The sequence below is a fragment of the Dryobates pubescens genome, chromosome 8 (genome assembly GCF_014839835.1).
Source record: "Dryobates pubescens isolate bDryPub1 chromosome 8, bDryPub1.pri, whole genome shotgun sequence".
Taxonomy (NCBI): Eukaryota; Metazoa; Chordata; class Aves; order Piciformes; family Picidae; genus Dryobates; species Dryobates pubescens.
Window position 1 is genome coordinate 17,843,761 of NC_071619.1, and position 18,187 is coordinate 17,861,947.

At 41.9% G+C, this 18,187-nt stretch overlaps 1 protein-coding gene across 3 annotated transcripts in view; it reads left to right on the forward strand.

Annotated features, from left to right (window-relative positions):
* The first annotated feature begins 401 nt into the window (after window positions 1-401).
* ALOX5 (arachidonate 5-lipoxygenase) overlaps window positions 402-18,187 on the forward strand; it is a 30,291-nt gene continuing 12,505 nt past the window's right edge. The window contains exons 1-6 of one of the 3 annotated variants that reach the window (XM_054163432.1): window positions 578-591; window positions 7,318-7,469; window positions 8,008-8,206; window positions 10,978-11,059; window positions 12,557-12,679; window positions 15,104-15,210. In XM_054163432.1, coding sequence (XP_054019407.1) covers window positions 8,131-8,206; window positions 10,978-11,059; window positions 12,557-12,679; window positions 15,104-15,210 — 388 coding nt within the window. In that variant the 5' untranslated portion in view covers window positions 578-591; window positions 7,318-7,469; window positions 8,008-8,130. Of the gene's footprint in view, window positions 592-7,111; window positions 7,470-8,007; window positions 8,207-10,977; window positions 11,060-12,556; window positions 12,680-15,103; window positions 15,211-18,187 lie in introns of those variants that run through there. The other 2 variants (XM_009897689.2, XM_054163431.1) reach the window with 2 other exon arrangements.

Below are 18,187 nucleotides of genomic sequence, written 5' to 3' on the forward strand. Positions count from 1 at the left end.
TTAGGCAGCTGTGGAAGGATATGGAAAAGAAAGTGCACTGCATGGAACTGTGTGAAGCATGCTACTGTGGAGCTGAAGAGGGGAAAGGCAGGTGCACTATGAGGGCTATGTGCAGGGTGTGGGATAGCTGTGCCAGGATATGGGTGCAGTGCAGGACAGCTGTACCGGGACAGGGATGCAGTGCAGGATCGTTGGGCCGGGACAGGGGTGCAGTGCAGGACGCGGACAGCACAGGCTGCCCGGAGTGCTGTGCTGAGTACCGGAGTATGTGTTCTGAGCGCTGGCAAAGGGTGGGTAGGGCCGAGCCCGGGCGTGCGGTGGTGGAAGAGGAGGCGGCGCTGGGCAGCGTTCAGGCTTAGGAAGGAGCGCGACTCAGCAGCTGCCGATCAGGTCGGGTCGGTGGGACCGTGCTGAGGCCAGCCGCGTCGCACTGGTGGGATCATGCCGTCCTACACTGTCACAGTGGCCACGGGCAGCCAGTGGTTCGCGGGCACAGACGACTACGTGTACCTGAGCCTGGAGGGCACAGCAGGCTGCAGCGAGAGGCACCTCCTGGACAAACCATTCTACAACGACTTCGAACGCGGCGCGGTAAGTCTCGACGGGCAGGGGCTGCCCAGTCTCGCCCCAGCACTGCCCGCTGCCCGCTCCCCCCTCTTCGTGGTGCTTCGGGCCGGACTCGCACACCGGGGACAGTAGAGCCGCCTATGCCACTTCGCCCGCTCCCTGGCCCGGTGCCCAGAGGTACTGCGGCAGAGCTATGCTTTTTTAAGCTCTCGTCCCGGTGTGCCGGTGCTCCGAAGCGGGACCTGTGGATCGAAGAGTCTGCGGTGCCATCCCCGGCCACTCGTCGTTCACATCCCTGTCCTAAGGGGTTAGCCCTGGCTGTGGTCAGTCAGTTTTGGGGAAAGATGAAGCAATTTGGTTCTGGCTTAAAACGGGCTTTCAGATTTTCTCATATTTTCTTTTACAAACGCTAAGAAAAACTTCTACGCTTCTTGTTAGCGGGGTCAGTATTTGCAAGTAGTCAGAGCCCTGAAATCTTCAAGAAATTAAACAGAGGTAAGAGCTCCCGGTGGGCATTACAATGCCTGCCAAGAGAAATGTGTAAGGCAACTTTAATTAAAGCTGGACAACAGCATGAATGTGCAGGTGTGAGAATGAAGTTGAGACTGGGCTATCGTCAATGCTGCTCTTTCAAACCCTGATTTCTGTCTTGTGTTGTGCAGTTCTGTGCAGTCTTCTGTGGTCTTATCACAATATCCAGCATACCCATCTGTAACCTCTTCTACTCTGAGTACTGCTTTAGAATGACATTTCTTTATTTGCTTACTGTCCACTGTAGAAATAATGTTCAATTAGGGTCTTTTTTTCTACCTTTCAAAATGTGTATTTTATTTGGAAACCTCATTCAGAGTTTCCAGAAGGTCTGTTAAGATGCAACAAAACATTCACAAGTAATTTTGGAAGTGCTGTCTATGCAAGTGAGACTTCACTGTGATGGTGCTACTTTGCCTTTAGGTGTGGCTTTTTACCATGGGGTTACCAGCCTGAGTTAGGCATTTGGTTAGATATTCAGTTATCTGTGTGTGAGAAGCATCACAGGCATGGTTAAGAGAAGTCAGAATTTTGAATCTGATGATGGCATCTGGAGATATGGTTCACAGATATTTATAGCTGATGTTTTGAAGCGTTGTGAATGTTACAGCACAAGATGTGTACACCTAAAACCAGGAAGGCTTTAAGGTACATTTCAAAGTATTTGCATGAGCCCTAGCATTTTGTATAGAATGTGTTGTTAGCTAAGTAAGCTTTCTGAGGCAAGGGACCATCTGGGTCCTTTTTTTTTTTGTCAGACTTATTTCCAGGTGCAAAGGTCCTTGACTAAATCTAGATTAGAACTTTTTTCCTATCCAAATTACTTATTTCTGATATTTGTTGTGTTTGACACTACAAATATGCATCTGGGTTGGTGGTTTTTTTCAGCATGTGTTTGTTGTGGAGAATGAGAATAACAGTGTGATCCATTAAGTGTCTGGCTTACATGACACTGTGCTAAGTTTTGTTGTGTGTGCATCATGTTTCTGTAAGCACCTATTCAGGCAACACCGTGCCCAAACCACTATCACTCTTACTAATAGAAGATTGCTAATAGAATGCAAAGAAAGAAGGAAAGAAAGGGAAAATACCAATAATGGACAAAACCCACCCCAAACTGAAGCCGGCCAAAAGACTTTCAGGTGGATCAGTTTGTAAAACGTAGCAACTGAATTCACAGTTCAAACTTTAGTGTTTCTTTCAATAACATCTCTGTATTTATTTTTCTCCCTGCAAAGTAATCAAATTCTGGAAGGAAAAACAAAACCAAACACACCAAACAAACAAAAATAAAAACCCCAGAACGAACAAACAAAAACCCATAGCAAACCAAACCCAACCAACCAACCACTTCTTCAGCAGATAACCAGAATGTTACAGTGTTATCTTGCACTCCTTTGCCTACTTTCCAGCTCCTTTTCTAAATCACAGAATCAAGGTTGGAAGAGACCTCAAAGATCATCAAGTCCAACCTGCCACCACAGACCCCATGAATAAACCATGGCACCAAGTGCTACATCCAATCCCCTCTTGAACACCTCCAGGGATGGTGACTCCACTGTCTCCCTGGGCAGCCTATTCCAATGGTGAATGACTCTCTCAGTGAAGAACTTTCTCCTCACCTTGAGCCTAAACTTCCCCTGGCACAGCTTGAGACTGTGTCCCCTTGTTCTGGTGCTGGTTGCTTGAGAGAAGAGACCAACTCCCTCCTGGCTACAACCACCCTTCAGGTAGTTGTAGACAGCAATGAGGTCACCCCTGAGCCTCCTCTTCTCCAGGCTAAACAATCCCAGCTCCTTCATCCTCTCCTCATAGGGCTTGTGCTCAAGGCCTGTCCCCAGCCTTGTTGCCCTCCTCTGGACACGTTCAAGTGTCTCGATGTCCTTCTTAAACTGAGGGGCCCAGAACTGGACACGGTACTAAAGGTTGAGCTAGGCTCAGTAATTCCATTATCCTCCTAGTATCTTCATTTGAATGAATGCAAAATGTTCTTCTTAACATTACCAGTTAAGAAGAATGAGGGCTCGGGCCAGTTCTGAGTAGAAAATTTACATGACAAATGTTGATTGAGGGAAAGGGATGTGGAAAAACCTGAAGGGTTTTATACCAATAATAGCTCAGTTGTAGTTTTTGTATGTGACTTACTCCAAATACTGGACACAGGTGATGTTAGAAAGTCATGGCTGCTTTTCTTTGTCTTTTGTGTAAGTTCATGTTGATGCTGCATGATTTCAAAGCAAGTGTTATGGTGTCACTCAGTTCTCTGTTTTCTTCCTGTTAGGCATTGTGCTGGCTTTGGATGGAGTTGTGGTAGTTTTAGGCTATGCCTTTTAAACTTGGCTGGAGATTTCGAGCAGAAAAGTAGAAAAATGTAAATAAATCACTAGCTAGTATGGGGTTCTATATTAATGCTGGAAACAGTGTTCTTATACAGGGGTGTTTTAATTACTGCAGAGCAGTGCTACAGAGTCAAAGCCTTTTCTGCTTCTCACCCCACCAGTGACTAGGCTGGGGTTGCACAGGAGGCTGGGAGGGGACACAGCCAGCACAATTGACCCTAACAGACCAAAGGGATAGTCTATACCCTATGATGTCATGCTCAGCATAGAAAGCTAGGGGGGGGAAGGGGGAATGGGGTCATGTTCGGCATGATGGCGTTTTGTCTTTCCAAGTTAACCACCTGCCACTGGGAAGCAGTGAATGAATTCTTTAATTTGCTTTGCTTTTGCTCTACTTAGCAAACTGCCTTTATCTCAGCTCAAGTTTTTCACTTTTACTCTCCTAATTATCTCCCCCATCCCACTGTAGGGAAGTGAGCAGCCATGTTTAGTTGCTAGCCAGGGCTGAATCATGACACCTCTTCATCTGCTTTTTGCTTTTGTGGAAAGAAATGCACTGACAAGTATTTCCAGAAAGACAATACAGTTCTTCCAACTTAGAGCTTTATGCTTATAGAAAGAAGGATCATCTGTGTCATCTTTTTTTGCAATATTAGACTAGACAATAGAAAAATTGAACTTAGGTTTTGTGAGAGGTTAAATTGCTTAAATAGTGTAAGCTAAAAGGTAAAACTATACAGTAGTATAAATTACATGAGTTTGGACAGTCCGGTAGTCTCTGTTAATTCTGTTCTCTCTCTCTGTATTCAAAATGTGTAAAAACTCCCAGCATCTCTGGCTCATTGTGTAGTTATCAGAAGAACCTGTACCACCAGAAGAACTCATACCAAAAGCAACACCATAGAAACTTTGAGCATCCAACTGTCAGATCTTATCTGGAACTTGTACCATCTTTGTCACTTGATATACCTTTACTGGCATCACTGGACAGCAAAAGTTGGGTGAGGCATCAGGAGGGACCTCTCGCTTCCAGAAGTGCCATTACAATGGTCACAAAAAGACTAAAGCCATTCAGGCTAATTGAATGCCCTTTTTTGCATTACATAAAGAGTGACTTGTGCAACTGTTTTAGGGCTCTTGGGATGTAGTAGAGAGATTGGAAGAAACTCATTCCTTCGGTGTCAAAGACTGGCTCTTAATATAACATTTCCACCAGTAATTTGGAACTGATTCACATTGCTCCTTAATGTAAATCTTAGACGTGTATATACCTATAGATGTGACATTTAAAGAATTATAGGGGGGGGGAAAATCAAACCCAAACCAGACTATAAATGAGAATGTTTAAAAAATCAAATTGCTGACCAAACCTTCAAAGGAGATGAATTTATGAAAAGAATGGTCAGGAAGCTTGGGCAGCAAGGAGTTGATTAGAAAATAAGACTCATTTCAGACTTTCTGTGCCATACATATTACTTGACAGCAATGTTTTTGTGAGGACTTGAGCTAAAAATAATGCAGTACATTTCCCCTATCCAGACAGTGTCTTTGTCACGTTACTCTTCCTCTGTATGTGATTAGCCCTGGAACTGGAAATGAGCGAGAAGACGGAGTATAAAAATACCAAAGAGCTGAATACAAAATGAATGTGATCCAGATACAGTCCGTTGTTTGCTTCTGTAGGTTACTGCATTAGCCTTTACAAGTTTAAATTCCCCTTATAGCAATGAGCAAAAATAGGTAATAACTCATGTAGATGTATGGATTTGTTTGGACTGTGCCTCTGCAAGGAGGCTGCTTCTGACTGCCAAATGTCACAAGATCATGGTAAAATTGAAAGAGAGGATTAATTTTGCGTTGTAATTGCATAACATGGTGCACAAGCAGGAAGTGAGTGAGTTTTAGCTACGTGGTGTGATAGCCTGTGAAGAGGGACTCTTCTGCAAAGTGCCATCTGGTCCTGGAAAGAGATAGAAAATTGCAGAAGTACTGACTCAGTGCAAAACCCAAGCGCTGTAAAGAGTTTGTTTACTCTGGTTTTGCTGCCAGGACTTGCAGGGAAGTGAATATGAAATAGAAATGGTTCAAGCACTGTTTATGTCTGGAAAGATGATTTGAAGAATGGGAAGCATGTTATCTACATTTTTTGAGCCATCATGCCAAATTCTTTGTGCTGATTGACAAGTGTGAAGCCAAGAATATTGGTGATAGGCAAAGATCAGGGTGGTGGTTGAAACTAGCATTGTGTGAGGGAGGAATCTGCACTCACTTGGCCAGGAGCACAGGGTTATGTTCTACAGTCACTGACTGTCGAAGTTGTAGCTCAAGTTACTATTAATGTGATTTCTGAGAAAAGCCACTCAACATTTTTCAGTCTCCACAGTTGTTTCAAAATCAGTGGAAGGAATTTGCCTTTACAGATCAGCCTTGTAGTTGTTCTGAGATAGTGGAAGAGATGGAGTGAGTTAAAGAGTCAGCAGCATAAACTTTCAAAAAATGTTTAAAAATAGTATACTTACAGCCTCTACAAAAAGAACTCATTTCTTTTCTGCTGTGGAGATGCAAGGAAAAGTGACAAGCACCATTTAAATATGTTGGTTAAAATCTCAGCTCTGTGATTTTTGTCTCTCAACTCACATCTAGCACACAGATGCTGTCATCCCAAGTTTGCCAAGAACTCCCATGCTGTTTTTGAAGCAGTTTGTTACCACCTGGTGTGTGTGAGTGTGCCATTGACATAAACATTGCAATTTTACATTTAAGATATGATAGGCTTCTTATTTTTTAAAAAATAAATAGTTCAATGTCTTTTGTTTTAATAGGCTTAGGAATAATATAGCCTAAATCAAGATTAATTTGTTAAGTCTTAGCAAATCAACATAAGCACCATCCATGCCCATTTTAAGTCACAGAATCACAGAATCACCAAGGTTGGAAGGGACCTCATCAAGTCCAACCTGTCACCACAGACCCCATGACTAGACCATGGCACCAAGTGCCACGTCCAGTCCCCTCTTGAACACCTCCAGGGATGGGGACTCCACCGTCTCCCTGGGCAGCCCATTCCAATGACAAATGACTCTCAGTGAAGAACTTTCTCCTCACCTTGAGCCTAAACTTCCCCTGGTACAGCTTGAGTCTGTGTTCTCTTGTTCTGGTGCTGGTTGCTTGAGAGAAGAGACCAACTCCCTCCTGGCTACAACTACCTAAAATTAAATTAGACTGCATGTTAGAAGAAATCCCAACATCCTTGGTAGTATGAAACAACCGTGAGGCTGCAGTGTAACAATCATGGCCTGACAGCTTCAAGTTCATTCAAGAACATCTCTGGGGAAAGTCAAGCAAGGATAAGATTTTATTGTCTGTAGGGTGGACTTAAAGCCTAAAGGGGGTTGGGTGTTGTTGTTTTTCTCTCTGACTTCTATGAGTCAATTAGATGTGACAAATTTTATGAAAACTGGAATTTTTATGTAATGGGTTGCGTGGCTCTGAGCAACCTGATCTAGTGTGAGGGGTCCCTGCCCATGGCAGGGGGGTTGGAACTAGATGATCCTTCAGGTCCCTTCCAACCCTAACAATTCTATGATTCTGTGATAATCAACTCATGTCTGTTATCCAAAACTTTGGTGGACAGATAAATGTCTTCATCCCAAAATGAATCAATAATGTGGGAAACTTGGGTTAAAGAAGGAGAGGAAAGGACACCAGGAGGAATCCTTCTTATGTGTGCTCTTCCAGGCACATGGATGCATGTTGCTACAAATCTTTCTTTCATAACAGTTGAAAGGCAAGTGCCACCTGGAGGCATTTAGATGCTACATTTTGTTTTTTCCTCCTTTCTCCTCTCTGGAATTTAATCTTCCTTCACTTTTTGGTTTAGGTCATTATGTGAATTAGCCTTTGCCTAGCAAGTAAGACAGTAACAATGGGCATATACCAAATGCCTGAAGAAGGCAAGAAAATTCTCCTGTAAAGAACAGTTAGAGTGTGGTGTCTAGGCCAGGAGCCAAATGACAAAGTTCACAAAGGCAGGTGAGTCTCTACAGGCACTGCATGTAGTTAAATCCTTTTGATAGCAGCAGCTGGTTTATGTGTAAAATTCTTGACTGTGTTGAGGTGAGGTGATCTGAATACTGCCCTTTGAAGGATGCATGACTAATACACACAGTTCTTTAGATTCCTAGACCAATGTGTTACTTGTGTGATCATCTTTCCACTCAAGTTGTGTAAACAGATTTATTCTAGCAATTCCCCTTCAGCTCTTGCTAAGAGATGTGGTTTCATGATCTGCATGTTTTTCTCAGACTGGCAAACATTTTAAGAAGTAATGTCATTTTTAAGCTGCATATGAAAATGTTTCTCCATTTCTGGAGAGCTTTGCATGTCTTTGTTCATTTATTCATCTTCCTGTTACATTGCAGTCAAACAATAGTCTTCCTTTTCTTGCCAGCCAGAAGCTGGAAAGTTCCATTGTACCCATGCTGTATCAGGAAAGGTCATGTAAATTTGTGTAGTGCTGGTTGCACTTCCTGCATGTGCAGTGAATTATTGCCTGTACTCTACTCTCTAGGTTGACTCCTATGATGTGACTGTGGAAGAAGACCTTGGAGAAATTCAGCTAATAAAAATTGAGAAACGAAAATATTGGTACCAGGATGATTGGTACCTTAAATATATTACTGTAAAAACACCAATGGGCGACTATTTGGAATTCCCATGTTACCGTTGGATTACAGATGAAAAAGAGATTGTCCTTCGAGATGGAAGAGGTGAGAGCCGTAAGAAGCCTGCTTCCTGCAGAACATCCAGTATTCTACCTCCTCTCTTTCCCCTTCCCCAATGTATGTCCCAGTCTTCTCTCACATGGAACCCACTGCTATTCCCCTCCTGCATCCTCGGGGATGGGCTTTCCCTGCTCCCCAGGACTGCTTTCTGAGCAGTTTGTTAGGATGGGAACGGTCAGTTGAATTGCACATTCTGGGAAACACATGCAAAGAAGAATCCTAATCCTGGCTTGTTACGCTGGTCTTGAATTTCAAGGCTGAACTTAATGGCAAATTTTTGTGTGCTCCACATCTCCATTGCTGGAAGCCCTTTAAACGTAGTTAGAATGAGTCTCCCAACTTTGTCTAATATTAAGTCTGGAAATAGCCCACAATTAATTTCCTGTAAATTGTCTCATTTTCTTGAGAGTGAAATAAAATGCCAAAGTAGGCTGCTTAGCAGGTGCAAGGACTGACTTAAACCAACAGCTTCACTTTTCAATCCTTCTGTTTGCATGCTCTCAAGTCCAGGAGAAGGCCAAGTGATATGGATATGACTGCTGTAAGTAATGATCATCATCTGAGAAAAGTGTTACTGCACTTTTGTGCTCTGTTTCAAGTGGCTTGTCGGACCTGAAACTTGACTTTTAACTGTCTCTATCTACCTACTTGCTGTGATCTGAGGGGAAAAAGGGGGAAAATAGGGCGGGGGAAGGACTTTCAGGGTGTCAGGTAATGATAGAACTAGGGGAAATGGAAAAAAAAATAGAAATGGATAGATTCAGATTGGACATTAGGAAGAAATTCTTCCCCATGAGGGTGGTGATACACCGGAACAGGTTGCCCAGGGAGGTGGTAGAAGCCTCATCCCTGGGATTTTTTTAAGGCCAGACTGGATGTGGCTCTGAGCAGCCTGATCTAGTATGAGGCATCCCTGCCCATTGCAGGGCATTTGGAACTAGATGCTCCTTGAGGTCCCCTCCAACCCAAACAATTCTATGATTCTAAAACAATTTTGCAGTTTATGCTGGATGTTAGGAAGAAATTCTTCCCAGAAAGAGAGATTGGCCATTGGAATGGGCTGCCCAGGGAGGTGATGGAGTCGCCATCCCTGGAAGCATTTAAAATAAGACTGGATGAGGCACTTAGTGCCATGGTTTAGTTAATTAGATGATGTTGGGTGATATGTTAGAATACATAGAATATACATAGAATAAACCAGGTTGGAAGAGACCTTCAAAATCATCGCGTCCAACCCATCAACCAATCCAACACCACCCAAACAACTAACCCACAGCACCAAGCACCCCATCAAGTCTCCTCCTGAAAACCTCCAATGATGGCGACTCCACCACCTCCCCAGGCAGCCCATTCCAATGTGCAATCACTCTTTCTGTATAGAACTTTTTCCTAACATCTAGCCTGAACCTCCCCTGGCACAGCCTGAGACTGTGTCCTCTTGTTCTGGTACTGGCCGCCTGGGAGAAGAGACCAACATCCATCCGTCTACAACCTCCCTTCAGGTAGTTGTAGAGAGTAATAAGGTCACCCCTGAGTCTCCTCTTCTCCAGGCTGTTGGACTTGATAATCTTGAAGGTCTTTTCCAACCTGGTTAATTCTGTGATTCTGTGTGATCAGGGTTGAGGCAGGCATTTGTCCCTGATATCCTCTGTGCTTTCTAGGGTATGTTGGCTGCTGTAATGGTGTGCAGCATGAGTGCTTGAAAACAGCTGAAACAATATATGAGATGGTAGCTAAATAAATGTTTATCTTCCCATTAAGGCTTTTGGCTACTCCTTGCTGAGGAATTTTGCATTATAATCATTTTTCCCTCAAATTACAACTATGTGTCAGTCCATTTTTGGTCTCCAGAGGGATGTTTTATTTTTCATAATTTGATTTATAACAATGATAACACTTTCATGGGTAGCAGCTTTGCGTGGCTGTCAGAGTATGGGGAAGTAAAGGATAAAAACAAGTGAAAATCTGTTGGTAACTTGAACGCAACTGGCTGGAAACGTTTAGCCTCATAAATTATCAGTTGTATTAATGCTGATATTTCCAGCTCTAAACCTCTTATCCTCAAATGACTATTTCCATGAAGCTCCTGCTGGCTTTATCTGTCTCCCCATTGGTGTATAAGAAGTCAGTCATGTACCTTGCCCTCTCTCTGATCACTAAAGAAATTTCTGTTGTATTAAATGATAGAGTGAATATGTGGTCGGAAAAGTAAGCTGTCTGGAAATGAAGCCTCACTGTTTTTTCTGTCTGTTTTCCTGATAAGAAGATATGATTATTGCCCCAGGCTGACAGGGGGGAGCAGACCTCAAGGAGAAGAGAATAGGAGATGTTTTCTGAAGATGTCTTTTAGCAGAGATCAGGTGGAACAATATTGTGGTTTTTCCTATTGATGAAAATTCCCTTAGATACTGAAATGTAACTTTAATTCCCATGACCCTATTCAGACCGTTTATCACCAGGTATGTACAGTTAATGCCTACACTAGGAATCCAGGATTTATATACAGAGACAGATGTTCTTATCTTGAGCTAATTGTCCCTCAGAGGCACCAAGTTAGCAGCTTATCTTCTTCCTCAGATTGTCTAGGTACATGTGTTTCTACTCGAGGTACTGAATTGGATAGCGTAAGCATTTCAACAGAAACTTGGTAAAGATGTATCTCAGAAATGTGAACGACTGGAAACTTTGCTGCCTTTCTCAAGACATGGGCAGTGACGGTAGAGGAATCTCATAATGCTTTTCCCCTTGTTTCACAGCAAAGCTTCCCCGGGATGACAAGACCCAGATTCTCAAGCAGCACAGACGCAAAGAGCTCGAGACTCGTCAAAAAACATACCGGTGAGTTTCCCCCAGAAGGTCCGAGGCCTCTTCTCTCCAGGTCAGAGTTTGGCAGAGTATGTTCAGGTTCTCATATTGCTCTAGTTACTGGACTGATGGATAAAGAAAGCTTAAGTTACCATGTTGACCATACACATATTTACTGAGATAGGATTTACTGTAAGTGATGATCATCCTAGTGCCCATGGCATTATGAAATATTTTAACCCCAGATAAGCCTATCTGGAAGGCTTAAGTGGGAATTCAGAGGTACAGTATGGTGCTTTCAAGGAAGCTTTGAAGGCAGATTTAATTTGCCTTTTACAAGCAGCACTCCAGTTTTGGAACATGGTCTGTACATGTCAGCTCTTACTGCAGCTTTTTGGCTCAAGAAAGCTAGTTTTAGTTCTTTCCTTCACCAGGGCACAGTGGAAGATCTGGCCCTGTTTGAATGGCCTGGAATGTGCTGTCAGAACACAGTTGTGATACTCATCTTTACACTGTCATAGATAATTTTTCTTAATCAAGATCATAATGGGAAAATGCCTTTTTTTTTTTTTTTAATCAGATTTTTTTCTTATTTTATCAGAATTCCAGAAGATATTAGATATTTCCTTTTTCTAGAGACATAATTTTCCTTAAAATAACAAAAGTTTCTTACACCTTCGTGTCCTTCTCAGTGGAGCAAGGATCAGAAGGACAGAGAATCCATTCAGAATTGAGGGATTGAGGCTTGGTGTGTGTTGTTGATATAATTTGACTAAGAAAGGATCTTCTAAATTATGGGAAATAGAGCAGAGGAAAATGTAGTTCAGAAAGAGATGTGGCACAACATTTTATTTATGTATGCAAAAAGGAAGGCAAACCCATTTTTAATTCCAGGGAAATAGCTATTTACAATTCAGATGTGTAATTGATAATACACAATGCAGTCTCTGTGTGGCAGGCAGTTTGGAAATACTATTGAAATGGGATTCTTTGCAAATCACCTTCTTTCATTTTGAAGGAGCACAGTGCAAGAACATGGCAGAGAACGTGTGCCATAACTGGTAGGTAGTAGGGCTGTTCTGAGGAAGTGAATCAACATAATCTGTGTCTCTTGGAGAGCTGTTTTTTGGAGGAACCCAAATTTTTAGCTGCTGTATCTCAATTCTGACAAAATGTAGCCCCAGGAATGAGTGTCTATTGGGCAGCTGTCTGTCCCTCTGTCCCCTCTCCTCTCCATACTTTTGGAGCTACTGCCAATTTTGGCTAAATGCAACAAGTATTTGGGAGTATCACAGATACTAAGTTACTTCAAGGTTCATGAAGGTGGATGCCCAAGTGGATGCCTTCAATTGTACTTCAAGATTCTGTAGGGTACTGGTAGGTAGTGATGTTGTAGAAGTCACTCTTTTTGGCCCAAATGAATATGCTCCAATTTTACTTTGCAGAGTCACAGCAGTGTAGTTAAAGGAACGACACAGCTCTTATGCTGGCAAGATTATATGGCTAATCCAGCCTGGTTTATTTTCTCAGATGGAAGGAGTGGCATCCAGGCTTTCCCCTGAGCATCGATGCCCGTTCTCACAGTGATCTGCCTCGTGACATCCAGTTTGACAATGAGAAAGGAATTGACTTCATCCTGAACTACTCTAAAGCGTAAGTGTCTGTGGAATCTTGAGAGTTTTGCAAAATCTCTTTTGGGGCAGACTAAGGATTTGATCACCTTTTATGGTTCATTTCAATCTCAGAATTGGATTATCCTTCTCAGATGGGTCTTCAACCAATCAAAATAAGCAAAGAATTGAAGGGATTGATTTATTGATTTAAATATTAGTATTTTAAGCTTTTCACACCAGGAACTGACTGAGCCCCTGCATTCTCATTTGACACTGGTTTGGATGTAGACAGATGGAAGAGGCAGTGGTAAAAAGCACAGGAAGAAGAACTGTTGGCACCTGATGCCTTAGGCTTTTGACCTAGTTCTCAGAGTCTCCCCCTGGGTATGCTTCTCTCCCCTGACTTCACCTAGTTGAGCCTTTCAGTTGCAGATCAAAAGAAGGTGGTATCAATGCCCCCCTGAGACTGCTGAAGAAGAGGTGTTCTGAGCAGCTCAGCAGTTAACTATATCTGAGTGTAATCTGCTTGGGCTAACAAAATTACTGTCCACCCACTTGCATATATCATGTCATGGAAAACAAACCAAAGTCCTGGTGATTGAATGAACTTGAATAATCAGTCCTGCAGAAATCTCTGAAATAGTACAGGGTTAACAAGTCAAACAGAACCTCTCTAACCCATGAGTCCCATTCAGAGTTGTCTTGCACCAACAGGTCTCATACTATCTCAGTCATCCCACCATGCTATAAGATGGTGGGAGAGTCTAAGGTGAGACAAGCCTGGCCCAAGATCATCTGCAATTTCTACATTTGTGATTCTGTTAATAGGCTTGACTCTTCATATTTTGGAAAGATGTTCTTCCCCTTAGTTAAGTGATCAGATGAAGATTGCATCATGGGAAGTTTAGGCTTGAGGTGAGGAGAAAGTTCTTCACAGAGGGAGTTGTTAGCCATTGGAATGTGCTGCCCAGGGAGGTGGTGGAGTCACCATCCCTGGAGGTGTTCAAAAAGGGATTGGACGTGGCACTTGAAGCCATGGTTTAGGAGTCTTTAGGAGTCATGAGGTCTTGGGTGACAAGTTGGACTTTATGATCTCTGAGGTCTTTTCCAACCTAATTGATTCTATGAAGTGTGGGTTGGTAAGAACTAGGAAGCTTAATAGCCATACTGAGAAACTTGCAGCTTATAATAAGAGTGAATACTTGGTTGTCTGAGTCCCTCTGGAGAACTGATGATGGCTGAAACCTTACATGTCACAGAATTCTTGGGTTTACATTTATGCAGCTGAATTTTACTACCAAAACACAGTCAAACTGCATGGCTTGTTCCAAGAGACTACGTGCTTGTTTTCTAATTTGGAAAACTGGAAACTTCAAAGAACATGCTTTTTCTGGCTGTATTTTTAGCTCTTCCTTCCTTCTCTCCCTCTCATGCTAGGATCTGTTTTTCACAGTGAAATAATTCTTTGTAACATGAACAAATATTTTTTCTTTTTTTTACTATTTTTCCTCAGTGTAATTCTACCTATTTACTTATATCTCCACCCTCTTGGGATTCTTCCTCTCTCAAAATCTGTTTGGGAGGATTTCTTGTAACACTGTGACTTATCTTTACCTGGTTTTCTGCCCTGTTTATCTTTGTGTGATGTGTGTGGCTTTTTTGTGTGCATTTGAACTGCTGGTGGAAAGCTAACATTCATTTTCAAATGTATTATTTGCTTTCTAGTCAAAGTATTTCTATTGAAATAACAGTTTAGCATTTTTTTATGTAGCAATCTAAGACTTGTCATCTCATGTGAGGTGAACTTGCTTGACTGTGCTGTAGGCAGAACACTTTGCTGAAGTAGCATTTTAAGTCAGATGTTTCCTGCTCCCAGCCCCTCATATTCATGTGACTTTGGTTCCTGAGGTAAGAGGTTAGTGTCAAGTTAAACCAGCAGCTCAAACAAACACAAAGCTCTCAAAAACTTAGGCCTCACCATGTAGGGAGCTTGAGTCACATCGATACAGGAGCTGTTCTCTGATTTGGACTGCTGGCTGGACTGATTCTGTCTTGTGTTTTTTCTGTGTGCAAATCACTGGATCTCTGCGTGTCACTATGCTCCTTTGGGAACTGATGCTAATAATTACCTTAGCCCTCTCCAGCTACTACAACTACTGATGATGTGTGAAGCACTAGTTTTCCTAACTACAGTTTTTAAATTACATAGGTCTTAAAGCATTGCTGCCAAGAACAGCTCTAGAATGGAGTTCAGTAATAGCAGGAACTGAGTCCTTGAGATACCTTTCAGGTCTTGGGGTAAAGCTACAACCAGCAAACTTTCTAGAGGCTGATCAAGTGCACATTCCACCACTAAGAATTTTATCATGTGTGGTTATGTAAAAGGGTGGAAAAGAATGGAGAAGGGTATTGAGGAAACTGTGCCTTTTCTTTTCAGTGATGTTTTGGTTTGTTTTGGTTTTAGTATGGAGAATCTGTATATCAACCGTTTCATGCACATGTTCCAGTCCTCCTGGAGTGATTTTGCAGATTTTGAGAGGATCTTTGTCAGAATCAGCAACACAATCTCTGGTAGGTTTATCAACATTTGCTCACATTTGCTTTGTAGAACAACTGATAAATTGTCTTGTCTGTGTCTGGTCAGACTGGAAGTGGCTGAAGCACACGTCTGCTCTCCCATGGTTTTTCATGAATAAATGGTAATCTCAGGCTACTGACCATACCCCCAGAAGCTGTAATCTCACACAAACTAGAGCTACTGCATATAGCTAAGTGATGTTCTCTATCCTGAGCTATACTGAAGGTCAGGCCATTCAGGCTTCACAGTCCTGTTTGACTTTTAGGAATATATCTTTTCAGATATGTGCATGTCCCATAGGACAAATTTTCAAAAGCATTTTGCATCTAAACCTAGATATAACTTAGTGGGATTGTTTTTCAGGGCATGTTAGCTGTTAAGGGCATTTTTGAAAGTTTGATGATGTATGTCCCACTTCAGTTATCTAAATACGTGGAAAACTTGCAAAGAGGAATGTTTGGAAAGGTTCTCCCCTACAGATAAGTACAAGGGTGACCCCCACTTCCTCTTTTGCAGATCAGATCAAAGGCTGCTACCTAATGTCCCAACTGTATGCTCAGTCCTGGCTGCATAGCTGGTAATAGTGCTGGCTTCTCAACCCTGTCCCAATATCAGCAGGGTTCCTCTGCCTCAATTCTGCTGTCATAACCTTACTTGTAGCTCCCCTCAGTCAGTTCTCGTGGGCTATTTGTGCCGGTTTCAGCAGCTCAAACGCTTTTTGGTGGCAAATTTTCCCCATTGGGCCATTTTGAAGGAACTTGCTTCAGGCATGCAAGCCCTTGCTGTTAGGCCAACAGATCTGCTGATGAGTTGCAAAGAGCTGGGAGCTGGAACTTTTTCACCTTTTTCTGCTGCAGCTAGGACAGGCCGTCAGACCACAGCCCCAAGAACAGCGGGTCTTACTGGAAATGTGTGCAAACTAGGCCTGAAAATGCTTGTGGCATCTATACAAAATGTCATCTCCTTTTAAAAATGTGCCAGAATTAGCTGCACATACTTTATGAAATGTCCTGCTGTGCTTGCTGCTTCACACTCACATCTTCTTACTAGAAAACAAAAATCCCGCTCTATGAGCGTGAGTTTCATCTTTGCTTTCAGGATCATTCAGTTTCTGCAGTGACTTCATACCGTTAAAAACTCCATTTATGTAGTGTTAACATATCCAATACAAAACACTTCTTTTATTTATCTCTTTCAGTGTGGAAATTTTAGTAGTTACTTGAAAACCCAGTTAAAAAAAACCATTGGAGACAAACATGGGTTTTAAATGTCATGGTGTCATTTCTGTAAAGCAGGACTGGGAAGGCCAAAGGCTTTCTGAGCTAGACCCAGCCTTCTACTCTCACCCACAGTTACACTATTTCACTTTGGTTTTTTCCTGTACTATTGGATATAACAGATACAGAGATATTATAAGTTGGTTAGCATGTGGCTTCTCAAATATCCCACTCAGACTCTGCAAAGGAAAATTCTTTTTCCTCCTGCTCTGAAGTTTTTCTCCTCTTTGGGCTGCCTAAGACCAGTTAACAGAAACAAGAGTAATTTCTGCTATCTCAGTTATAAAATAAAGTGCCAAAGGTGGCCAGAGCTATTTAAAACTAATTACAGCTATTTGTTGCATTTAAGAAGATTTCTTCCTTCCTAAAGTACTTTTAACAAGAATTAGAAATTATCTACAATTTTTTTTTTGCCACTAATAACATTTTTGTTATTAATTAATGCCATTGATAACATTTCCATACTCGTGAAGAAAGCTTCAACTCTATGAGTTTTAAACATCAGTTATCTCTCTCTCAGTTATCTTAGTATCTCAGTTATGTTAGTGCAATTCTGATTTGTTTATTTGCAAGCCTTGGCAGAAACAGGGCTAATGGAGAGGGTGGATCAAGCTTTTTTTTATTCACACATTTTCTGTCCAAGGTGATGAGTTATTTTTAGCTTGAAGTAGACTTCAGATACAGCTTTGGACTCATTAAGCAACTGACAGAGATGTTGTAAATGTCAGTTTAAGGAAACCTAACGTTTTTTCCACTCTGTTAGAAAACATTATGAATTTTGAGACTTTCTTTTTAATTATCACTGCATTCCTTGAGGCTTGGCTTTTTCATCCTTTCACCCTTTGTAGAAAAATTAATTGCTTGCAGAAAAAGTTCTCCCTCATTTGAAAACAGGAAACAGTGGAAAACTTAATTTGCTTCATTATTCCCTTAAGGATGCCAATGGGAGTTTTCATTTTTATCAGGTTTTTTTCTGTCTCTGAATTTGTAGGCTGAAGTGAACATGATGACAGTATGAAACAGAACACTGCAATTGTGAAAAACATCCAGTAGTACTACATATGTAATAGTAAAGAGATGGAGTACCCAAAGCTAGCATTTCACTAAGAAAAGATGAAAAGTAAACAGAGGAAAAAATAAGTCACAACAAGCAAAAGTACAAATGAGTAGTTCTACTGAGTCCACGTACAAAGCCATCCCCAGATGCCCCTCACCCAGCTCCAGCTAAGAGAACTGCTCCAACCACTGCTGCTCTTTCCCTACCTATATTGTTGTATTATTTCCCTTCTGCTGCCTCGTGTCATTGTCTTTGGACTCATCCCCCCATACAGCATGCCTTGAGAATTTGAAGAGTGGGATTTAAAAATATTATGGAAGTCCTGAGAAGGTGGTCTGCAGATGGAGAGAGCATTTTTCACAGGAGTGGAATATTTCAGTCATCATTGATTCTGTATCTAATAAATAAATAAATAGAATTCTTCTCAAAGTGAAAGGCAAAGATTCCATTGTCCATTGGATTTAAATGGTTTGTCTTTAAATTATATGGCATCTCTTGAATCCTTTTCTTGCTATCTTTAGTCAAAGTTGCATGGCAGCGTAACAAAAGTTGAGGAGGAAAGAAGGAATGCTACAATGCAGTAGGACATTAATGCAATGCAGTGTAGATACTGATGCTACAGGCTTCATTTTCCTT